Raw genomic sequence first — 26,360 nt, 5'->3', positions numbered from 1 at the left:
TAAGGGTTCATTCCAAGAGTTATAAAGCAAGCCTCAATAAGTATCCAAGAATCAGTATCATGCAACCTTACTCTCTCACTAAATGTAATACAAAGAGAAATAAAGAATTAAAAGAAAGCTAACCTCACACACATTTGGAAATTGTAAAACAAATAAATAATTAATTGCCCCAAAACAGAGGATAATAGCATTAGGAAATATTTACATATGAACGACAATGCACACTAAAGCCAAAGCAGTACTCAGAAAGCAAATTAAAGCATTAAGTGCATTTCTTAGAAAATACTTATATTCAATGAAACAAATGTCCAACTCAAGAAATTAGAAAATAAACACAGGAAAATAAAACAGAAATAAGGGTTTAATGAAAGCAAGAGTGCAATTAGTGAAATAGAAAACAAAGTAAAAACAGAGGCTTAGCAAATTCAAATCTGGTTCTTTTTAAAACTAACCAAATAAACAACTCCAGTAAAATTGATTTTTAAAAAGAGAAAAGGCACAAATCAGCAGCAATAGGTCTAAAAATGGTGATGATTTTTTAAATTAGATGAAATGGAAACATTTCTAGAAAATATATAATTTCAAAACCAACTCTAGACAAAATTGAAATCTGGAATAACATGTACTACCCCAAGAGAAAGTGAATAATTAGTTAAAAATCTACCCAAATAAAAAAGGAGCAGCAACTTCTACAAAACTTAGAGAACTAATAAAACGAACAAATTGTTCTAAGAAACTAATGATGAATATTCTGAAACTTAGAGACTATTAGAAAACAATGATATCTAAATTAGACAAAGACAGTGTGAGAAAAAGTATAAGCTTATTTACTTTATGAACAAGGATGTGAAAATCTAAATTATAAGGATTAAAAGGGAAGAAGTAAGTCCGTCATTATTTACTGTTTACATGATGTGGTCCAAAATAAAATCCAAAAGAATTGACAGAATTTGAGAACTCAAAAGAAAAAAGATAAGATTAACATATTAAAAAGTAATATAAAAATTATATACCCCAGAAACAACCAATTAGAAAATATAATTTTAAAGTAAAAAGACAATATTTGCAATAGCAACAAAACTATACAGCATTATAAAATAATATATACTATATTCATGGATAGGAAATCACTATTTCATTGTGACAGCATTCTGCCCACAATTTATCTATAAATTCAACATAATTCCAGTCAAAATCCAATCTTGCTTTTTCAAGAACTAGAAAAAGTAGTCATGGAATTGATATAGAAAATTAAAGATGTAGGAATTGTCAGAACAAGAAAAATTAGAACCCTGCTATATATGGTTACAAATTCAAACAGGTAGTATCACTTAGCGAGAGACAAGTAGACAAATTTAACAAAAAAAAAGTTTATAAATCAATTCATATAGATAGGGGACCATGAAATGTATCAGATGTGCCCATACAAACCATTGGGGAAAGGATAGACTTAACACATGGTGCTGGAAGAACTGGCAATTCAAATAGCATTCATAATTTCTTTTTTTAATATATTTTTTATTTATTTCAGAGAGGAAGGGAGACAGAAACATCAATGATGAGAGAGAATCATTGATTGGCTCCTCCTGAACGCCCCCTACTGGTAATGGGGGGATCAAGCCTGCAACCAGGGCATGTGCCCTTGGCCGGAATCTAACCTGGGACCCTTTAGTCCGCAGGCCAACGCTCCATCCACTGAGCTAAACCAGCTAGGGCAGTGGTCGGCAAACTGCGGCTCACAAGCCACATGCGGCTCACAAGCCACGGTATGCCGCTATGTTGACTCATGAGTTTGCCGACCACTGACCTAGACTCTCGATTCCAATAATTACAGGCTGTTGTTGTTCCTTGTGATTAATCCCCTAGGGCATAATTTCTTAAAGAGAATGCAAAGTTCACAAACCATAAATTAAAAAAGTGAATAAGTCCATTTACAATTAAAAATCTAAACTGCCATATGGCAAAAGATACCATGCAGAAAGTGCAAAGAGAAGCCCACAAAGAGAATGTATCTGCAATGCATATAACCAACAAAGAACTCATACCCAAAATGTATCAAGAACAAAGCAATAAAACTTGAATCCCAACAGAAAAATGAGTAATATGCAAAATATGAAACTATAAATTGGTGCTTCCACTTTGAAGAATAATTTAACAATCCTTAGATATTCACAAACTATAGCCCAGCAGTTCTACTTCTATGCTTCTATTCTAGAGAAGCTGCACATATTTCATAGAGATATGTGTGTTCCCTTGAAGCCATCTGTAATAGCAAAGTAGCTGTTCATAAGTGTAGGAGACTAAAAAATTACCCCCAAAGATAACAGATTCTAATCTCTGAAACCTATAAATGTTATTCTATTTTAAAAAAAAAAAGTCTTTGCAGATGTAGTTAGTTTATTAATCTCAAGTTTGAGGGATTCCCTAGATGATTATCCTGGATTATCCAGGTGGGCCCTAATGGGACTCCGTAACAGGTCATGACCAGACAGGAGGAGGTTGCGTGCACAGGTGAGGCCCAGAGCGGAGATGGAGACAGAGGCCGGGGGGCCTGCCCGAGCCAGCATGTCCCCTCAGGCAGCCCCAGAATGGACACAGGCTGGAGGGCCAGAGGATGCTGCGAGTCAGGCGCGGGTCCCAGCCCCCCGCAGTGCTGGTCTGGCCTGACTCCCACGGCGGCTGGTGCTGTGCAAGTCAGGTGCAGGTCCCGGCCCCCCCGGTGGAATGCCTTCTCGCACAGCGGGAGGTGGGGCGCCTCCTTGTGTGATTTCAATCGTGCACTGGGCCTCTAGTATCTTTATAAGAGAGATTGTGGTGAGGGAGGGAAGGACAGAAGGAGAGAGTGAGAAGGGGAAGAAGGAGAAGAGAGGGGGAGAGAAAGTGAGAGAAACTTCTGTTCTTTTAAGCCTCCTAGTTTGTGGCAATTTGCTACAGTGGCCACTGGAAACTAATATAAGTAAAAAATTGATAAACTGTATTCATTTGTAAAATGGAGTACTGTAAAACAATGAGAATAAATGAACTAGATCTACATGTATTCAGATGGAAATTTCTCAATATCATATATTGATTGAAAACAGAAATTTACGAAAGGATATATACAGTGCTGTACTATTGTGAACATTTTTAAGGACATAAAACAATATAAATTATTTATGGATATGTATATGGAAAAAATTAAGTATAGGGATTATATACACATCTTGACAATGGTAAGGGAAAGAAATTTTGGGAAGAGGGCTTTAGCTATATATCCACTTCTTATCTTCTTAAAAGAAAGATTAAAAGAAAATGCAGAAAAATGTTAACATTTCCTAATTCTATATATTTTGGTCTTTAAAATTTTTCATTATTACAATTTCATTTAAGTTTAAAAGAGAAAATATCAGATTTGGAATCAAACAGACTTAGGTCTGAATCCTAGCCCTGCCTTTAATTAGCTCTGTGACCTTGTGCTCACTAATGAGTTTGCCTTAAAGGCTTATTTTAAGGATGAAATGAGGTTTTATGTGAGTGTCCAACACAACTTCAAAGACTAATGGTAACATGTTCCAGGTGGGAAAGATTGAGACCTATGAGAAAGCCTAGACCTGCTGGATAGAAGAATTATATGCAGCAGTGTTTTCCAAAATTTTTGAATGTTTTTTTTTTTAATTATTGATTTGAGAGAGAGAAAGAGGGGGAGACAGAAACATTGATATGAGAAAGAAAACCTCCCACACACACCCCGATTTAGGATCCAGCCTGCAACCTGGGCATCAAATCAGGTTGTGCCCTGACCAGGAATCAAACCAGCGACCTTTTGGTACACAGGACAATCAACTGAGCCACATCTGCCAGGACTGTTTCCAAAATTTTTTTTATCACCCCTCCATTAAAAAATATTTTGAGCTGTCACCCTCATATATTACTTAATAATAATATGCTTATAGTATTATACTTTTATATCTAATAAAATATATACAAAATAACATTAGATTAAAAAGATAAATGTAAATCATGGAAAAATAAATATGAATAATTGAAAAGACCATGGTCCCTTATAATATAAAATAGATCAATCAAGTCTCTTCTTTTTACATATAAGAAAATAAAATCCCAATAGGTACAGTGATCTGGCCACCATTGCAGGCAGGCAACTTATTCTATGAGGCTTCATGAAAATAGATGCAAAAATTTTAAACAAAATTTTAGTATATCAAATACAACAATATATAAAAGGAAAAAATAACATGATGAACAAGTGGAGTTTATCCCAGAAATGCAAGGATTATCATTCAAAAAGCAATATAAATTATCATTTTAACAAACCTGAACAGAAAACCAATACAGTCATTTCAATAGATACAGCAAAAAGACTGGACAAAATTTAACACCTAACAATGTAGGAACAGAAAGGAACTTCCTCAATATGATAAAAATTCTTAACTAATAGTACACTTTCGTGTTGAAAGATTGAATGCCTTCCCCCTAATTTAAGAAACAAGAGAACAATTTTATCTCTCACCTCCTTTATTTAACAATGTACTGGCACTTCTAAAATAAAACAAGAAAAAAATCAAAGAAATCCAGTTTGGAAATAAAAAAAAAAGTAAAACTGCTTTTATTCACAGACAATATGAATGTCAATGTAGAAAACCAGATGGAATAAAAAGAAAGTTACTAGGACAAATAGGTGAGTTTAACAATGTAACAGGATATCAGATCAATATATAAATATCATACTTGAAATATACAATTGGAAACTGAAATTAAAAACAATATGATTTGTCATAATAATCTCCAGGTCCCTCCATGTTGTCTCAAAGGGTGATAGATCCTTCTTTTTCACAGCTGCATAGTATTCCATTGTGTGAATGTACCACAGCTTTTTTATCCACTCATCTACTGATGGGCACTAGGGCTGTTTCCAGATGTTTATTATACTAAGCAAAATAAGCCAGTCAGAGAAAGACAAATATCACATGATCTCACTTATATGTGGATCTAATGAACAAAATAAACTGATGAATAAAATAGAACCAGAGGCATAAAGCATGAAACAGACTGACAAATCTCCGAGGGAAGGAGTGAGGGAGGGGATGAGATTAACCAAAGGACTTATATGCATACTAGTAGGCCAGTGCACAAAATTCGTGCATGGGGGGTGTCCCTCAGCCCAGCCTACATCCTCTCTAATCTGGGACCCACAGGGATCAGGCCTAAACCAGCAGTCAGACATCCCTCTTGCAATCTCAGACCACTGGCTCCTAACTGCTCACCTGCCTGCCTGCCTGATCACCCCTAACCACTCGGCCTGCTTGCCTGCTCACCCCTAACTGCCCCTCCTGCTGACCTTCTTGCCCCCAACTGCCCCTCTTGCCAGCCTGATTGCCCCCAACTGCCCGCCCCCCTGCTGGCCTGCTCGCCCCCAACTGCTTTCCCCTCCTGGCCTGATCACCCTTAACTGCCTCTGCCTCAGCCCCGACACCATGGCTTTGTCCAAAAGTATGTCCTGTCCAAAAGGTCTCCCGGAAGGTCTCCCAGTCAAATTAGCATATTACCCTTTTATTAGTATAGATATGCATTGCCCATGGACACAGACAATAGGATGGTGAAGGCCTGGGGTGGGGCGGGAACCAGGTGGAGGGGGGCAATGGGAGAAATAAAGGGGGATAGCTATAATACTCTCAACAATAAAGATTAAAAAACAATACAATTTACAAAGGTATAAAAAATATGAAACATTCAGGAATACATCTGATAAGAGATGGGCAAGATCTGCTTCCTGAAAGCTATAAAATATTTCTGAGACAAATTAATTCCCAAATAAATGAAGAGATGTCAGAAGAGTCAATACTGTTGACAAATTTATCTATAGATTCAATGTAATTGTCATCAAAATCCCAATCAGGTTTGCTGTAGAAATTGACAGGCTGATTTCAAAGTTCAAAAGGAAATACCAGTATAGCAAATTTAACTTTTAAAAAGAATAAAGCTGGAGGACTAACATTACCTGATTTTAAGACTTATTGTAAAGATACAGCAATCAAGAAAATGTGGTATCAGTGATAAGATAGACAAATAGATCAATGGAACAGAATAGAGTCCAGAATGGGCCCATTCATATATGGACAACTGATTTTCAACAACAGTTCAAAGGCAATTCAGTGGAAAAAGCATAGTGTTTTTTTCCAACAAAAGGTGCAGAAAAAGTTACATATCTACATGTAAACAAACAGAACTTTAACTCATACCTTATACCACGAGCAAAAAATTAACTCAAGGTGGATCATAGACCTGAATGTAAAACCTAAAACTATAATGCCTCTAGTAGAAAACCTTTGTGACCTTGAATTAGTTAAATATTCCTTAGATACAAGACCAAAAGCATGATCCACAAAAGCAAAAACTAATAAATTTGACTTAATCTGAATTTAAAACTTTTACTCTTCAAAAACCCTTTTAAGGAAATAAAATCACAAGCCACTTACAAACATTAAATATTTGGCAATCATCTATCTGATGAGAATTTGTATCCAGAATATATAAAGAATTCTCACACTCAGAAACAACAAAATAACTCAAAAAATGGGCAAAGGACTTGAACAGAAGGTTCATCAAAGAAGATTTATAGATGGCAAATAAGCTCATGAAAAACCACAATGAGAAACTACTACACATCTATTAGAATGTCTAAAATTAAACTGACAGACTATACCAAGAGTAGTAAGTAAGCATGTGGAGGAGCTGAAATTCTCAAAGACTCTTGGTAAAAATGAAAAATGATACAATTGCTTTAAAAAACAATTTGGGAAGTAAAAATCTGAATGAAAAATCAACAACTCTTCTTAGATCCATCGAAGAAGTGAGGACTAACCACTGCCCCCAAATTAAAAAGGCAGATACAGAGAATCATGACTTATAAGAGCAGAAACCTACAAGCAGAAATCTCCATGGGAACTGGAGTAGAAAAATCTGAGCTGTAACTGACAAAATTCTGGAGGCTCAATGTAGACAAATCTAAGAGATAAAAACTCCAAGGGAAGGTAGTCATCATGGGGACCCCATACTTGTGAGTTTTATCTCCAGAAACTCAATCAGGTTCTCACAGAGAATACTGAAGAAAAGTCCCCTCTGGCTTCTGGCATGGAGAGGCACAAAGTAACCATTTTGAAGTATGGCAAAACACCCAGTCTGGGTGGCTCAGTGGTTGAGGGTAGACCTATGAACCAGGAGGTCACAGTTCGATTCTCAGTCAAGGAACATGCGAGGGTTGCAGGCTTGATCCCCAGTGTGGGGCGTGCAGGAGGCAGCCGATCAATGATTCTCTCTCATCATTGATGTTTCCATCTTTCTCTCCCTCTCCCTTCTTCTCTAAAATCAATAAAAATGTATATTTTTTAAATAAAATATGCCAGAACATTCTGTTCTTAACAAGGGCGGCCCTCAAGACAAGCTATTTTAGGCCTTGCCTATGCTGCCTGTGCTCAGCCATGGTCAACCCCACCTTTTTCTTCGGTATTACCATCCAGGAGAGCCCTTGGGCCACATCTCCTTTGAGCTGTTTGCAGACAAAGTTCCAAAGACAGCAGAAAAATGTGCTCTGATCACTGGGGAGAAAGGATTTGGCTATAAAGGTTCCTGCTTCCACAGAATTATTCTGGGATTTATGTGCCAAGGTGGTGACTTCACATGCCATAATGGCATGGGTGGCAAGTCCATCTATGGGGATAAATGTGATGATGATAATTTCATCCTGAAGCATACAGGTCTTGGCATCTTGTCCATAGAAAATATTGGACCCAACACTAGTGGTTCCCAGTTTTTCATCTCTTGCCAAAACTGAATGGTTGGATGATGAGCCCGTGGTCTTTGGCAAGGTGACGGAAGGCATGAATACTGTGGAAGCCATGGAGCATTTTGGGTCCAGGAATGGCAAGAGAAGCAAGATCACCATGGCTGACTTTGGACAACTCTAATACATTTGTCTTGTTTTATCTTAACCACCAGACCATTTCTTCTGAGCACCCTTTAACCCCCATCTGCTCAGAATATCTTAAGATCTTCGTGTTCTTGCTGCAGTTCATTGGGTTCCATGTTTTTCTTATCCCCCATCCTCATCTAGTTGTGTTGCAGAGTAAAGTTTATGATAATGAAATAAAAACTAAACAACAACAACACAAAAAAGAGAGAAACTATATTACCAGAGTCTAACCTATTGGGCTAGCCTTTATTAGAGGCTAACTGACCTGGGGCAAGGGAGTTACTCAACTATAGCTCCCCTGGGCCTTCCATGTGAGGAAGGGAAATACCCAAATCTAGCTCCCTCCAGCCACCCTGTCCCACCTAGGGGCCAGGGGAGGAAATTGAACGTTCCTTTTGAAGTTCACAAACAAGGGATACAGGCACACTAAATGATGAAGACCTAATCAAAGCAATAGAAAATCCCCTTCCCTCACACCTCACCACCACATCACTAAAGGTCTAGTTACCAGAGTTTGTTTTACACAGTATATCATGTCTGGCTTTCAACAAAAAATTACAAGGCATACTGAAAGAAAAAAACACAGTTTAAAGAAACAGAGCAAGCATCAGAACCTCAGAATCAGACTCAGATCTGGCAAGGGTGTTGTAATTATCAGACTGTGGACTTAAAATAGTTAATATGCAAAGGGCTCTAGTGCAAAAAGTAGACAGCATGCAAGAACTGATGGATGAGGTAAGAAAAGAGATGAAAAAAATGTTAGAAATAAAACACTGCAGTCAACTGAATTACCAACTGCACATGGTCTCTCCATACAGCCTGCGCTCCTTCATAGCCTGGCAGCCTCAGGGCTCCAAAAGCATGTGTCACAGCAGACAATGCAGGAGCTGCATCATCTGTCCTCCGAAGTCACACAGTGTCACTTCTGTCACATTCTATTGGTTACATGAGAATCACAAGGCACTCAAGATTTAAGGGGAAATAACATAGACCCCACCCTTCATTGGAAAGAGTGTCAAGTTCACATTTTAGATGAACATGTTAGATGGGAGATACTGTTGCAGACATTTTAAAAAATACAATCTGCCATATTTGTGTGGCATATAGTTTCCTTCAATTAATAAGATCATTGGTATGCAGCATTCCTCAGTTAACTGGGATATCAATTTAGTGAGGATACTTCAGTTCTCCAAGAAGTGAGAATTTATTACATAAGGAAACTGTTAAAATTATAAGATGTAAGAAAATTATTTAAAAATCAGCATTTCAACTTCTTTTGCAAAGGAAGATTTGCAATTTTAATAAGCAAAACTATGCCACAAAATAACAAAAAAATGAATGGTAAGACACTGCTACTAATTTAATAAGAATGTGAAAAAATTTTAAATTCTTCCATTTCAAAATTATATTTTAAATCTTTGGAACTATTTTTTTTTAACTTTAATATAAAATATTCTGGCCCATAAGAATTTCAAATAAGCATTTTAAGCATTTAAGTAAAATAAATTTTCATGCTTATTTCAAAGCATGTACAAAATTTAATTTGAGAGGAATTATAGACTTAAAAGTGAAAGCTAAAGTCATAAAACTATTAGAGAAAAACATAGAATATCAAGAACTTTGAGATAGCCAAAAACATCTTAAACACCTTAAATACTAAAAACATGTTAAATAGATTACAGAAAGCAATAACCATAAAACAAAAGACTGACAACTTAAACTTCATCAAAATTTAAAATGTATACAGTACTCATCAAAGGACAACACTGAGAAAGTGAATAGGAAAGCCATAGACTTGGAGAAGAATGTTCGCAAAATGTGTATCTGACCAATGACTAGTATCCAGAAAATATAAAGAACTCCTATAACTCAATAATACAACAAACAACCAATAAAAATTGGCAAAAGATTTGAAAAGACACTGAACAAAAAAGATATACAAATGGTCAATAACCATTTTAAAAAGTGCTCAACATCATAGGTTATGAGGAAAATGCAAATTAAGCTACAATGAAACAGACTCTACTACATATCTACCAAAAATTAAATTTTAAAAACCTAACAATACAAAATGTTGATAAGGTTAGGAAGCTACTAGAACTCTTATACACTGTTAGGGAGAATGTAAATTGGTACAGCCACTTTGGTAACAGGTCTGGAAGTTACTTACAAAGCTAAACATATGCCTATGTTCTAGCAATTCCATTCATGGGTATATAAGCAAGAGAAATAAAAATGTATGTTCACAAAAAGATTTGTACAAGAATGTTCAAAGCAAGTTTATTTATATTAGTCCCAAACTGGAACTAACCCAGGTATCTATCATCAGGGTAAAGAATAAACAAATGGTGGTATAGTCATATAATGGAATACTACTCACTAATACAAAGAATGAAGTACTGATACAACTCAACAATATGGATGAATCTTTAAATCATACTGAATAAGAGAATCCACAAAAGGATATGTGTTGTCTAATCCCAATTATATGAAATTTTAGAACAGGAAAGATATATCCACAGTGAAAAAATTAGAATAGTGATTGCTTTTTGAATGGGGAATGTGGGCTGAGATTGATTGGGATGGGGTGTGATAAACTTTTTGGGGTGATAGTAATGTTCTATGTCTTAATAGGGATTTGGGTTTGCACAGGTATATGTACTTACCAAAACTCAGCAAATGTACATTTAAGGTTTGTGCATTTTATCGGACGGTAATTTTACACCAAAAGAAAAAAAAAGTAAATAAATGGTAAGCATGCTGAAGTATTTAGAGGAAAGTAACTGATGACTATGCTTCTCTTTGAAATGGACCAAAGTTAAGATGAATTAATGGATGGGATGTATCATCTGCTAATTGAAGGGATGTATCAATGGAGAGATGTATGAATGGAGGTATGCCAAATACAGACATACCTCATTTTACCGTGCTTCACTGTATTGCGCTTTGCAAATATTGCGGTTTTTTTCAAAATTGAAAGTTTTGAAAAACTGCATCAAGCAAGTCTATTGGAGCCATTTTTCCAACAGCATCTGCACATTCTGTGTCTCTGTGTCACATTTTGGTAATTCTCACAATATTTCAAATTTTCTCATTATTATATTTGTTATGATGATCTGTGATCAGTGAACTCTGATGTCACTATTGTAATCGTTTTTGTGGAACCACAAACCGCACGTATATAAGATGGTGAACTTATTAAATAATGTGTGTTTTCCTATTGCTCCTCTGGCCAGCCATTCCCTCCCCTCCCCTCCCCTCCTCCTCCTCCTCCTCCTCCTCCTCCTCCTCCTCCTCCTCCTCCTCCTCCTCCTCCTCCTCCTCTTCTTCTTCTTCTTCTTCTTCTTCTTCTTCTTCTTCTCTCTCTCTCTCTCTCTCTCTCTCTCTCTCTCTCTCTCTCTCTCCCCGCCCCCTCTCTCTCCTAGGACCTCCCTATTTCCTGAGACACAACAATATTGAAATTAGGCCAATTAAGAACTACAATGACCTCTAAGTGTTCAAGTAAAAGGAAAAGTCGAACATCTCTCACTTTAAATCAAAAGCTAGAAAACAATTAAGCTTAGTGAGCAAGGCATGTCTAAAGCCAAGACAGGTGGAACGCTAGGCCTCCTGCACTGAACAGCCAAGTTGTGAATGCAAAGGAAAAGTTCTTGAAGGAAATTAAAAGTGCTGCTCCAGTGAGCATATGAATAAGAAAGCTTAACAGCCTTATTGCTGAAAGCTTAACAGCCTTATTGCTGATATGAATAAAGCTTTACTGGTTTGGATAGAAAATCAAACCAGCCATAACATTCTCCTAAGCTAAAGCCTAATCCAGAGCAAGGCTCTAACTCTTCAATTCTATGAAGGCTGAGAGAGGCGAAGAAGCTGCACAAGAAAAGTGTGATGTTAGCAGAGGTTGGTTCGTGAGGTTTAAGGAAAGAAGCCATTTCCATAATGAAAGTGCAAGGTGAAACAGCAGAACATTTATAATACTTCATAAACTTAGTTGATAAAGCAGTGGCAGGGTTTGAGAGAAATTGTTCATGAAAGAAAGAGGCTAATGATGCAGCAAACATCACTGTTGTCTTATTTCAATAAACTGCCACAGCCACCCCAACCTTCAGCAATCACGAGCCTGATCAATAAGCAGCCATCAACATCAAGGTAAGAACCTCCAACTGCAAAAAATATTATGACTCTCTGAAAGCTTAGATGATGGTTAGCATCTTTTTAGCTATAAAGTATTTTTAGTTAAGGTATATACGGTACACTGCTTTTTTAGACATAATATTATCACACTACATTATAGTACCAACATAACTTTTATATGCACTGGGAAACCAAAAAGTTTGTGTGACTGGCTTTATTGCAACATTGGCTTTATTGCAGTGACCTAGAACCAAACCCATAATATCTTGGGGGTATGCCTAAATGGTAAAATATTAATGATATAATCTAAGTGATGGTCTTGAGTGTTCATTGCTCAATCCTATCAAATTTTCTGAATGTTTTAAATTTTTCATGAAATGCTGGGGGGAAATGAATGGATAAGACTTTGTTGCTAATTTGATAAAAATTATAAGAACTATTTCATCCCCAAATTTATTTTTAAAGACCTCGAATTTTATAATGTTAAGATAAAATATTCTGGGCCACAGGATAATAATTTTAATAAACAGACTGAAGTTATTTGATTCTAACCAATAATTAGAGGGGAACTTCAAGTGAAACAACTGCTCTATGATTCTAAGACTCTTGACTTTTGCTCAGAACATTCTGCCAGCATTTGCCATTAGCTCTTTCTGGAAACTGAAGCAAGAAATTTAAAAAAAATGTTCAGTGCTCTTTGCCCAGGCTTTTTGGTTTTATTTGTTTGGGTTTTATTTGTTTTTATCTTTTTATTTTTTAACAATTGCTTCATTGTTAAAAAAAATCAAAGAATGAGGCATACTCCATTAACAGCTTGGCATGTAGCCTGCTAGGATATCTTCAAAGGATACACAATCCTTGAAATATTTATATAAATATACATGCACATATAACCTTTAGATTTTAGGCATAAATCGGATCATATTATACAGACTCCTGAATTTTGCTTTATCTACAAAACAGCATGACATATATATGGTAGCCATTAGTGCTATTCACCAACATCTGGTTTCCCTCTTTCTTCTGAGCATATGGATGGGGCTATGTGACTAGTACTTGTCAATGAATTAAGAGAGCAAATGATATGTATTTCTTCTCAGCTAATAATTTGTTGGGCTCAACTCCCCAAAGTTCTCTTCTTTCTCTGGCAGAGTGATCAGTACCTTCAAGGTAGTGGCTGTGCCATCAGCTTCAGTCCCTGAGTAGATACTATGAAAAATAATCCCTGACAAGAACAATGGATATAGAGAGTAAGCAAGAAATAATCATTTGTTGATTGAATTCCCTGAGATTTGGGGTTTAGTTGTGATTGCAGTATTACCTAGTCAATCTTGACTAATACATTGAACATTTCCTTCGGGTACGCATATTTGGTTTATCTCGTTCTTTCTCAGGGCTAAATAGCACTGTCTTAAAGTAATGCAACAGAATGTGTCTATTCCCCTCTTATTTGGTATTTGATTTTTTCAAAATCTTTGCTATTACAATGTTTGTTGCAATAACTATTGTGTGTGCACAAACTCAAACATCTATTACAATGCATTTTTTCAATCTTTTTCTGAATAAAATGTTTCTAAAAGTGAAATTAACAGGTAGATGGGTTAAATATTAGACATGATGCTGCCATTTGTCCTCCAAAATGTTGAACCAAGTTAAATTCCTATCAATAGAAAGTGAGCATACCTGTTATCCCACGTGCTCACCTGCAGGCATTTATGTTATTCTTTTTAAATGTTGCCAATGTAATATTCCAAGAAGATTATATTTCATTGTTATTCAGCTTGTACCATTATTATAGGTTTAAAAGTTATTTGTATTTCTTCTGAGAATTGTCTATTCCTGTTCTTAACACATTTTTGTAGGTTGATTTTATAGGAGTTTTTCATAAATCTTGAATGTTCAATCCTAGGTTCTTATAGTGTCTATAAATATTTTCTCTGTCTATCCCTTATCTTTAAGTTTTTTATGGTATCTTTTTCTATAGAGAAATTCAAAATTTTCCTGTAGTCAATACAGTCAACTCATTTTTTATGGTTTCTTGAAACTGTGCCCTACCATAACATAAATGTATATTCAGTGTTTTCTAATTAATTGTAACTAAAACCTTTATTAAAAATCCATTCTTTCTCCACTAATGAAAAGTTCTATATATATCTTACAATAAAGTCAATAAAATGGGTCTTTTATGGACTTCATACTCTAGTCCACTGATATTTTGATTTATTTCGCTAATAGTGCATTTTGATACTTTCAAATATCTATAAACTATATAAATTCTAGTACCTAAACTTCAATATTCTTCTTTTTCAACATTTCTCAATCCCTTATTTTTCTTGAGGAACCAAAAGGGGAATATGTAATACTTTCAACAATAAAGATTTAAAAATATAATAACCAGCAAAAAACAAAAACTCAATGAGCCAATTTCTCTTCCCCTAAACCCACAAAACCAAATCAAATCTAACAGCAATAACAAAAATTCACACTGTAATTCTGATTGTAACTGCTTCAAATCTACAGTAATTTGGGCAGATTAAAATTTTTGCAATAGTGTCTTCCCATTCAGAGATATATATAATAAAATTTGAAATTGTATTCATTTTAGTCTTACACATTTCTTGTCCAATTTATTCCCAGGTATTACTTTATTTTTTATTGCTACAATGAATAGTATCCCCCATTACATAACATTTCCTAACTAGTCACTATTGTTTTTTAGGTTGTTTTCTTGCATTTAGCTACCTTCCTGAATACTTTTAATAGTTCTAATCATTTTTTAAATGAAGTCTTTTGGATTTTTAGATGCACAATCATATTCTGGTTCTAATTTAAAAAGCAGTCTTCAGTTCTATTTTGGGCTCTTTAATCAGTGATTCCTAAATGCCTATTTCCACTATACCTACAGGTAAGAAAATAATGGGATTTTACGGCTGAAAGGAACCTTATAATGATCTAATCCAAGGGTTACCTAGTCAAGTACCTACTAGGGTATGCAGGTAAAAAACTGGGAAAAGGTATAAGACAATGAGGAATTGTAGAGACTGGGGGAAAAAATGCAGAGAACAGGCTCTGTCTGAGTTGGGCAGCTGCCACTCACCCCCAACCAGTTGCTGCCACAGGAAAATGTAGGCTCAGATTCTACTTTTCAAGAGGTGCCAGATATATAGATTTTTACATTTAAACTCCTAATTTTAAAAACATTAAACAAAAGCCAAACAAAATACAATTGTCAGCTTTCAATTCAGGAACTTGAATCTAATCCAAAACTTTCATTTAGGCAATTTATACTCAGAAAGGTGTATCAGAGATTGCCAAAGGAACAGATTGTAGGAGAGGGCTTTGTATTTTAACTGCTTGGTGGATCAGACCAGTATCTGCAAAGTGCTAAACTAGGCAAATATTTTATTTTATTTGGTTATAAACAAGGACTTTAGTCCCCAATATCAATATTTTATTTTCCCTGTTTGTCTCATCTTGGCTTAGATTTGCTAGAGTGGCAAACAAAAAGGGTACCTTTTAAATCATCCTTCTACGGTATATTCAGGGAAATTCTCACATTATGTTCCCCATTACCCCAACCTGGAAGTCAGAGCTCAATTTCCCAGCCTTCCTTGCAGTTGAAAACATGCAGGTGACTCAGGCTCCACCAATGAGAGACGTTTACATGAGACTTTAACCTGGAATGGATTAACAGACAAAACCAGCTAGGTGTGGGCCACGTTTGGTGTCAGAATGGTCCAGCTTTCTGGAATGGCAAAGGACTCAAGGTTGCCAAAAGCAGTGGTAGTAATGGCTGCAGTAAAATTGAGCCCTTGGCAACAGTGCAAATGTAGCAATGAGTCGTGGGTGGTGCAATGCTAACAGAGGCCATTTTCTCATCAGACAAGTTCTGCAGCCCAGTCTGGGCACTGTTCCTAGAATTTAGCCTCAAGCTTATTTCTCCAGCCCTTCCAAAGATACTATGAACTATCCAGGATCCTTTTAATAAATTTATTTTCTGCTTAACTAGCCAGAGAGGATCCTGCTTTTTAAAACTAAGCTCTCACCAATACAAACACCATCAGGCAGAGATAGAATCAAATCTAAGATCTCGGTCTTTTTTATTCCCAGGCCAGCATTCTTTTTATGATATCATACTATTTATATGTAATGCTTTTAGGAAGGTTCAAAATGCTGGGTTGTTGTTTTTTTTTAATGTATGCTGAAGCTCCCATCTCAAAGATATCCTATGAACTCTGTCAAAATGTCTATTTGCTTCTTGATGAGAGTAGATGTTTGAGTGCTTTTGGAATTTTTTTTGTCTTGGTCTCTGCTTTTATTCATATAGATTAATAGACTAGTGGCTTCCTTAAAAGATTTTAGATAGCTTACAATAAAAACACCAATAATAATGTACACAGAGTTGTTCAAATAAAGATAGAGCAAAACCACATAAAAGAAGAGATAATTGTCCTAGATAAATCAGGATGAGATCATTACAATGTTCTAAGCAGCAAATTTACAATATTCTTCCTTGAAGCAAAGGACGGTAATAGGGTGGATTATAGTAATGTTTCCCAACATTGGTCTACCAACAATGATGTTTATTTTCCACCTTCATGGCCTCCAAGTTTTTAAGGAGTTTCTTCCAACCTCACTTATTAAAGAATGTTTTCAATAACCTCATCATGGGTAAATACGTAACTAATTGAAATACCAAAAACAGAACATACGTTCCTACTACTATTTTCAGTGACACCAAATTGCAACTATTGATAAAGGGGTTTAATTTCTAGTGTCCACTATGCATTATAGTGTGCTAAAATAAGAACTTTGCATACAGTACCAAATTTATTCATCACAACAGCTATATGTCATAGGTATTATTATCCTCATTTTACAGGTGAAAACACTGTTGAGCAAGTTACTCAAAGCCAACAAGCTGACAAATGACAGAGATGAGATTTGGATTCAGGTCTGCAAGTCCAAAATCAGATGAATTTATGTTATGCTACCTCGCTCAGCATAAATTTTAGTTTTACAAGAGAAAATTTTCTCGAGGCTCTAAATCTTAGGACTTTATTACATAAATATTCAAAGGAAAACTCCTGACCCTGCCATTGATAATGGGGGTCTGAGGAAGAACTGTGTGATAACTTACTATACTGAGTGGCCAGATTATGATGATCTCTAAACGCATAATAATCTGGCCACTCAGTATGTGTGTGTGTGTGTGTGTGTGTGTGTGTGTGTGTGTGTGTGTGTATTAGAGGCCCGGTGCATGAATTCATGCATAGGTGGGGTCCGGCCAGCCTGGCCAGGGGGAGGGGACATGGGTGGTTGGCCGGCCTGCCTGCTGGTCGAACTCCTGGTCGAGGGGACAATTTGCATATTAGCCTTTTATTATATAGGATATACACTGAGTGGCCAGATTATTATGCATTCAGAGATCATAATAATCTGGCCACTCAGTGTACTCACTGAGGCCTGAGACACGATACTGAAGGTATCTGGGAAAAACACAAGACAAGGGTGAACTGGGCATGGACCCTGCCCTCTGAGAGCTCTACCCAGGTGGGGAGAAGAGGTGAGCACCAGCAAACCAAAGTACATACAAGCTACATGGGGTGGCTGTCATCTCTGATAAATAGATCAAGGCTCAGGGAGGTGGCCCGAGGGAGGGACTGGCCACATCATCCCTGGCATGGGGCCCTACCTGCTGCTGCTACTGTCTGTGGTTCAAAATCCAGGGCCCACAATGGGAAGCCTTGCCCTGCCCATGTTCCCAATTGTCCAGCCCTGACAAGCCTAGTCCCTGCCTGGCTCCCTGCTGAAATCTTCCCATTAGGTATCCAAGGTTCTGAGAAAGACTCTGCATTTTTGAATAACAACCAGCGGCTCTAATACACATCAATCTCAAAGACCATAAAAAATGGTCCCAGATAAATAGGTACCGCCTAGAGGCAGAACTAGTGACCTCCACAAAGTAGAAGAAAAACATTCCCTCCCCAAACTGCCTTTTTTTCCCTAGTCCCTGCATTCCCTCAAGTCAATTTTGAGGCAAATATCTCAGGAAAGCCCATTCATTAATCCAATAATCCATTATCAACCCTGGCACCTTAGGCAGAGGAACTTTATTAGCTCCTACTCTCAAGGTTTTCCCTAAGACGAGGTGAAAATCTCTGAGAAGAAGAAAAATGCCCAGGGCTTGAACCTCTTCCCAGAGCAGCAGATCCCATTCTGAGTCCTCAGGTATATATTGAGGGTGCCAGGTATGTCATCAGGGAAGAGTCACAGCCACAGAGATGGAGCCCAGAGGCCTGTACCACAATGCTGCCTCTGTCTGCCTACGCTACTATTTTCATGCAAGGATTTGTAAAGGGAACATTTTACAAATGTATTTATGAACTTACACATTAAGAGTTTCAGAATGTCAATGCCTACAAGGGGTCTTAGACAAAAGAATGAGGTGCAGGTAGGTAGTGAGTTGCCCACGTCACTTGGCTTGTGAAGCTGAGGCCAAGCTCTCCCTGACTCCCCTACAGTCAGAGACAGATTGCCCTTCCCCAGTGTAAAGTAATTAATTATTTACTTGTTTGCTTCAAACTGTAGACTGAATTCTCCTTGAGAAATAGGACCATTCATTAAATTATTCAACAAACATCTATTGTGTTTGGCAGGAGCCAATTGTGGAGGCAGAGAAGTAAACAAATAACTCAGCAGGGGCTACCAATGGATAGTAGATGAAAAGCACTTAGCATGATGTTTGGCCCAATGTAAGTATTCAATAAATGGTGACGTCTACAAAAGCATTCTTCTAGTGAGATGGAAATAAGGAGAGAGGTAAAGGCAAAGGTCTGGTTATCAGCAAACTCACATGAAACACTGAAAGGGTTAGGTTTGCCCTAAAGACAACAAAGCACTGATGGAGGGTTTAGAGCAGAGGAACAACATGAGCAGATTTTAGGAAGGTCACTCTAGCAAAACTTTGGAATATGAGAGTTAAGAAAAGAAAATCAGTTACAAAGCTCTCAAGAAAGTCTAAGTGAACAGTGATGAAAAGCTGAACTGAAACAGTGAAGCTGGGATGGAGAGTAGTTTAAGAAGTGCAATTTACAGAGGTTGGAAGACATCAATCAACATAGGAGAGAGGGGAGAGACAAAGCAAACCCTGCCCAGGTCCTGGGGAGAAGTATGGTGGCCTCTACCAAGATAGAGTCCCCAGATGCAACTTTATGGGAGAAAAAAATGAGGTTAATTCAGGAAAAGTTATGTTTGGATACCTAAGAGACATCCAAGTGAGAGATGTCCTGGAGGTATTTGTATTTCCAGGTCTCTAGGTTAGGAGAAAGGTCCAAGCCTGAGGAATTAATATAGAGGACTAGGCCTTCAGCTTACAATCAGAGCAATTAGGGCTGGATAAAATATAGCCATTTAACAAATATTTATTAACACCCTACTATCAGCCAGGCACTATGAAAAGTGATAAGGCTAAAGCAGAAAACATATAATATTATGGTGAGAAGATATTACATTATGGTGAGAAGAGGCAGAATAATTATACATTAGAGGCCCAATGCACGAAATTCATGCAAGAGTAGGCCTTCCTTTCCCCAGCTGCTGGCACTGGCTTCTGTCTGGCACTCGGGACCCGGGCTTCCCTCACAGGCCCGGCTTTGTCTGGAAGGTCGTCTGGAAGGACGTTTGGTCTAATTAGCATATTACACTTTTATTATTATAAACATATAAATAAAAAAACTATTAGCTAATAAAAGTGCCAAGCACAGAATTATAGGGTGTGGTGTGATAGCAACTCCCTAACTAGATCCTTTGCCTTCGCTCAGGGAAGAGTATGAGGAGCAAAAGAGAAGCCTGAAGAACATGAACTAGGGACCCACAGTTGTAGGCCAACCAATAAGGCACAGTGCCCAACACCAAGCATGTCATATGGAGATGTCTTGAAATAATTCCACCACCTCCAAACTAAAACCCCTAAGAATAATTCTAGAACTTTGTTATTTCATTCAGGAACTATGATATGTACTGAACCCAGTGCTAAGTGCTGGGAATAGGGCAGTGAACAGGGCCATCAAGGTCCCTGTGCCTCAGAAAGTTCATATTATAATCAGACTAGAGGCCCGGTGCACAAAATTTGTGCATGGGTGCAGTCCCTAGGCCTGGCCGGAGATTGAAACGCGAGCATCTGGCATGGAAGGGCAGGTTCCAGCTGATCTCTGGGCCCTGGGCAGCACCCAGGCCCCCGTGTGCCTCCCTCCACCTGAGTCACAGCACCTGAGTCCCCACGCGGAGATGCGGTGAGCGCTGCCGGACACCGCAGGCTGGGGCACAGCATGGGCCTCTGGGCTGCCCAGCAGCACCGCACAGAAGCCGGGCAGGCAGTGTGCTCTCTCCCAGCCAGCATTGCAGACCGGCTCCTGTGCAAAGCCACGGGAAGCCCGACCGGCCCCTGCAGTCCCAGTGGCTGGGACCTGGCTCACCCAAAAGACACCGCGCAGGTGCAGGGCAGGCTCCTTGAGGGCACCCAGCACCTGAGCACAGGGGCTTCCCTGGTGCGTGAGCCCTGGCATCCCAGGGGAGGGAAGCAGGAGGAGTGAGAACGAGCTCAGCAGACACTCTGCATTCTCACCGCACCTCTGTCCCCATTACCCCCCACACCCAGGTAGCCAGCGAGAGGTTGCAACGCACATCATAGCGAGTGATCGAACTCCCGTTCTCCTGCTTGAACTCCCGAGGGGACACTTTGAATATTAGCCTTTTATATAGATATAGATAAGATGAACACAAGCACACATACACCAAGTACAGATATCCAAGTAAAGTAACTGCAAGTTGCCATAAGAAAATTATAAACCAAGGTCTAAGAATAAGTGAGTGACTTACTTTAGGTAGAATAGTCAGAAAGTAAGTCCATCTGAAGAAGTGACATTTAAGCTGAGTCCTAGATAGTTTGTCATGAGAAAGATGGTGGGGTGGACATTGCAAGCCAAGGGAAATAATGTGTGCATAGGCTTAGAACCAGGAAAGACCTTGATGTGTTTGAGAAACTGAGTGACAGCCAGGAAGGCCAGAGGACAGTGCTGGAGAAAAAGAAGTGATGACACCAGAAATGTAAACAAGAGAGTCAAATCACTCAAAACCCTGCCAGCTGCAGTGAAATGTTTGGATCTTATTATAGGGACAATGGCAAGCTACTGAAGGGTTTTTCAAGCCAGGCACAACCTGATCTAATTTTTATCTTAAGGAATTTCTGGCCAGGAGAGGGCCTAGAGATCATGAGCTGGTTCTTTCTGAGCATGCATACCTTGAGGCTATCCTCCAACCACAGTGTGATGATCCTTTATTCCACCCTCAATTAGGGTCAGGACTCCATCTGTGGAGCAACTTTTCCTCCTTGCACCTCCTGCCTGGCCTAAGTGCTTCCCCCAAAGTCCTATAAACTCACTAAAGTATTTCCAATAGACTTCGCTAGAGGGTTGGGAGAATGGATGTTTTCGTAAAAGGATACAAAATAATAAAAGAAAACCACTCCCTCATTTCTGATGGAAACTTTTATCCTCCACTGCTTGCCATTAGTCCATGGCCTGAGCAATTATCTTTGTTCTTTATTTTGTCTCCATTTATTTTGCAAAAGGCCATGAACATGTGTACTACTATGAGCAGTAACAAAGAACTATAAATTCTTATTGATCCCAGAAGGTTGGGAATTCTAAACAATAAAAATATGTCCTCTGACTGCTTCTCTCAAAAGAACATTTTAGAAAAACAAAAGAGCTTTGTTAAAAGAACAAATGAGCTTTTGGGACACTTGGGGCCTCATGGTGGGCTCAGCTTTTGATGCAAGAGGTGACTTCAGGCACAAAGTTGGAAAGACCTCCCGGCCACCCTTTCCTGGGCTCACATCCTCATTTCTCAGTTCACATCTTGACTGCATCAAGCCCAGTTTCCTATACAACTTTCAGCCACAATTGTTTTCAGGAGCCAGAATTCTCAGCCTAAAGAGAAAGTCCCCTTTGTCCTCCACCCATGATTTAATTTACATTCTCCTGAACGCTCCATTCACTTTGTTCTCAGGCTAAGGGAAGTCTCACAATTATACTAGGCCCTGAATTTGAATTTCCCTGTGTTTCCACTGTTTGGAAATTTGCCTAGGTCAGCCACTGAACAGTCCCTTCAGCATTCAGCTCTACCTTAGAGAAATCTTTACTGTTCATGATGTCTTAAAATATTTCTATAATTACTGTCATATATCGTCCCTCAATTTCTAGATTCTTTATTTCTTTCAAAATACACAGATGTGTGTGAACATTCATACACACAGTGATATATACAGTGTAATTTTTTCTCTGATAATCAGTAAAGTTTCCACTCTCTTTTCCAATTGGATGTCATTCTTAGGGCTATGTCCTTCCTTTGTTGAAGGGGTGCATTTAGCTCCATTTTTGAAGGGGTTCATTTAGCTCCATTTATTTTGCCTTTCTCCCTGAAATGCACCCTTCCTGGCATTCCTCTGATCCTTCAGCATCATGATTCACAAGACAATGTTACCAAATGACTTTCTATATTTTGTCTCTCTGTTCTCACCTATAAACTTCTTTATATGTAAATGCATTAGAATTTACTAGAAATGAGAAAAACTTGACCACAAAGTAATATAAATGCAAAGAATTGTCAATTTCTAATAAAAAAGCATGCAGTGTTAATTAGGGAACACCAGGGAAGAAATTTTTCTTTCTGTTCTTTGAACAATCTTGAAGGAAAAACAGATTATTGCTAGCAGAGTATGGCTTACCTGAACGTATTATAATCCACCATCCTTGTGAGATTACAATCAATAGCCCTAAATACCTGCTTGATCTCTCTGGCTTTTGATTTTTCATCTTTCAGCATTTGTAGGGCACATTCAAGGTTGCTATGAGGAAACTGGAAGGGAGAAAAGAAAGGATAGATATTTAAATATGCCTGAGACATAGGCAGCCCAATCTTTCTGATGGCAAGAAAAAAGACTTCACACTGTGAACCTGAAGTTAGCTGGGCATGTCTTTCCATAGAGGTCAACACAGAGAAGACATGACTATACTTTTACCTCTTCAGTTAAGGCTTTAGGACTAAGAGTGAGCTGAAGGTATGGCAGGCCACAGGAATCAGAAAACAACAGCTACTTCTATCTTAGCCTCCTCCCTTTAGCCCTTAGACATTATCCTAGTATGTTGGGAGACCCTAATAGAGAGAATAGGGATTCAAAATTGGATAAGAGGACCCCCGTTTTCTCCAGATCTTCAGAGTGGGCCCCTGACACTGCTGGCCAGCACACAATGCACTTAGCAGAACAAGGCTAAGTGTTAGAGGTCCACACACACTGAAATCCCCTTTCACTCGTTCTCCAGGCATCCCCCCGTTTCTGCCTCCTACTCTGTGATTCAGTTTTGACTCTGTAAGAATATTCCTTAGCCAATGCAGTAAAGCATAAGGTTGTAAATAATTACAGCTAAGAGCTAAAAAATTTGAAGACTAAATATGGAAGTAATGTGGATGATAATTTAGTATAAAGTCCTCTCTCTCCCACCTGAGGGTTTGGCACCTGTTGCAGCCCCTCATTCCCTCCTTGCTTTACATTTCCTTTCATCTATTTCCATGAGAGGATCCATGTGCTCTTTTGAAAAGACTCCTCAGACTGATATTAAAGAGTATATTAATCTTTCTCTGCTTAGAATATCCTTGTTAAGGGCAGTTTTAAAATGAAGTTTTCACTTGGGATGCTCATACCAGATGTCCAACCCTGATTTTATCTTTTTGAAAGGAGAAAAGCCCTTTATGTCTTTATATATATATATATATATATATATATATATATATATATATATATATATTATTTCTTATTTCTTATATATGCATTTTTATCAACTGTAATTAAAAGCAAATTTTAAAAACATATATGGATACATATATATATATATATATATAGTTGACCCTTGAACAACACGGGTTTGAATAGCATGGGTCCACTTCTACCTGGATTTTTAAAGATAAATGCTGCAAATGTATTTTCTCTTCCTTATGATTTCCTTAATAGCATTTTCTTTTCTCTAGATTACTTATTATAAGAACATACTATATAATACATATAACATACAAAATGTTTATGGACTGTGTTATCGATTGGTAAAGCTTCCAGTCAATATTAGGCTATTAGTTGTTAAGTTTTGGGGAAATCAAAAGTTACATGCATATTTTTAACTATGTGGGGGAGGATCAGCGCCCCTAACCCCTGTGTGGTTCAAGGGTCAAGTGTATTTTATAGGAAGGTGTAGGCTTGCCCAGTGTTTGAATATCAAACTCTAATTTACAATAGATACCATAAATTATACATTGACTGAGCTTGCTATGGGCTAGATAGTGTTAAGCACTTCACACACATTACCGCATCTAATCTTCATAGGAAGTCTATAAGAGAGACACTGGCCCTAGCTGATTTGGCTCAATGGATAGAGCATCGGCCCATAGACTGAAGGGTCCCTGGTTCTATTCCAGTCAAGGACACATACTTCAGTTGCAGGCTTGATCCCTGACCCTGGTCGGGGCCCATGCAAGAGGCAACCAATCTATGTGTCTCTTTCACCCTAATGTTTCTCTCTCTATCCCTCTCCCCTTCCTTCCACTCTCTCTAAAAATCAATGAGAAAATATTCTCAGGTGAGGATTATTAAGGAGAGAGAGAGAAAGAGAGAGAGAGAGAGAGAGAGAGAGAGGAGAGAGAGAAGAGAGGCATTTTGCTGCTCCCATTTCAAAGATGAGGAAAGTGAAGTTCATGAAAGTTACATGTCTAAAGCCCTTCAACTATTAAGTGTAGTGTAAAATCAAGATTTTGTCAACATGTTATTTTTACTGCAGAGCACTGCCTAATAGTACTTTTAATAACAGTATCCATCTGCCATCTTATCCCAAATGAAAAAACTCTTTGAGCTCACTGTTGCCAATTTGTCAGGTTTTCAAGACAAGCCTACTGGCCTCCAAAAATCTAACTGCCCTATTACGGAGCCTCTCACATGAATTCGGTGCTTTTAAAAAGATACTGGTTCGCAGTTTAACAATAACCCGAATTCTTAACACTGCAAATGGAAAGACAGTGTGAGAGCCCTAGAGCATGCTACCTGGGCTTACCATCAGAGAGACTGTATAGAGAAGAGCATTGTTAGGTCATAGCCCTCAGCTGCTATACCTTCAAGATTGGTACAGTGCTCCTACCAAGGCCACACTCTTCCCAGGCTGTTCCCACCAATGACTGAGCAGGGTGGGGGCCCCAGAGCTGGGCCATCCTGCCTGACATGGGACTTTTCTGATGGGCAGTCTTTATTCTTGGCTCCCCATTGACCTGGTCAAAGAGTTCTCAGAGCTTTGCTATGTTTGAGGCTCTTCCTGACCCATCCTCCTTCCTTCCTTCTCCTTTCTCGGGGTTCAGACCTCTGAAGGCTCTCCCTGCCTACTCGTTTCCTCTACCTTTATCCTTTATACAAATTTCTTCCAATACATCTCTTACACGTCTAATTCTGTCTTGGCATCTGCTTCTCAGAGGACCCAAACTGATATGGATGATACACCGAGAAACTGATCTTAGCAACTTGCCCCTGAGCATTTTATTTTATTTTATTTTATTTTATTTTTTATTGATTTTTTTTTACAGAGAGGAAGAGAGAGGGATAGAGAGTTAGAAACATCGATGAGAGAGAGACATCGATCAGCTGCCTCCTGCACAACCCCCACTGGGGATGTGCCCGCAACCAAGGTACATGCCCTTGACCGGAATCGAACCTGGGACCTTTCAGTCCGAAGGCCGACGCTCTATCCACTGAGCCAAACCGGTCTCGGCCCCTGAGCATTTTATATACAAGTGAAACAAAATTGGCAGACTTTCATATAAATTGTTTCTAGATAGATTTTTCCATATTAGGAAATGATTCTTAAATATAAGTGTTTGTTTTGCATACCAAACTAGTCCACACTTAAAATCAAGATTTTGTCAACATGTTATTTTTACTGCAGAGCACTGCCTAATAGTACTTTTAATAACAGTATCCATCTGCCATCTTATCCCAAATGAAAAAACTCTTTGAGCTCACTGTTGCCAATTTGTCCTTGAACTCTAATTTAGGCCTCAGGTGGCTCCTGTTATGGGAAGTTGCAACCCCAGCAACTATTGGATTCCCTAGGGGATTCTGTTTGTTCAGGTCTTAGCCTTCCCTCTAGGCCTGTGCCAATTAACTGGGACA

At 38.3% G+C, this 26,360-nt stretch overlaps 1 protein-coding gene across 1 annotated transcript in view; it reads right to left on the bottom strand.

The window, feature by feature from the left end:
- The window catches only part of EFHC2 (EF-hand domain containing 2), a gene marked incomplete at both ends in the record, with an annotated part of 146,991 nt that overhangs the window by 46,587 nt on the left and 74,044 nt on the right, over positions 1 to 26,360 (bottom strand). Inside the window, one exon of the mRNA XM_079764649.1 lies at positions 22,887 to 23,017. Within this exon, the coding sequence (XP_079620775.1) occupies positions 22,887 to 23,017 (131 nt within the window). The remainder of the gene's footprint in view (positions 1 to 22,886; positions 23,018 to 26,360) is intronic.

This window comes from Cnephaeus nilssonii, assembly GCF_951640355.1.
Source record: "Cnephaeus nilssonii genome assembly, chromosome: X".
Lineage (NCBI taxonomy): Eukaryota > Metazoa > Chordata > Mammalia > Chiroptera > Vespertilionidae > Cnephaeus > Cnephaeus nilssonii.
Note: the sequence above shows the minus strand (reverse complement) of the source record. Positions and strands in the feature narration are given on the sequence as shown.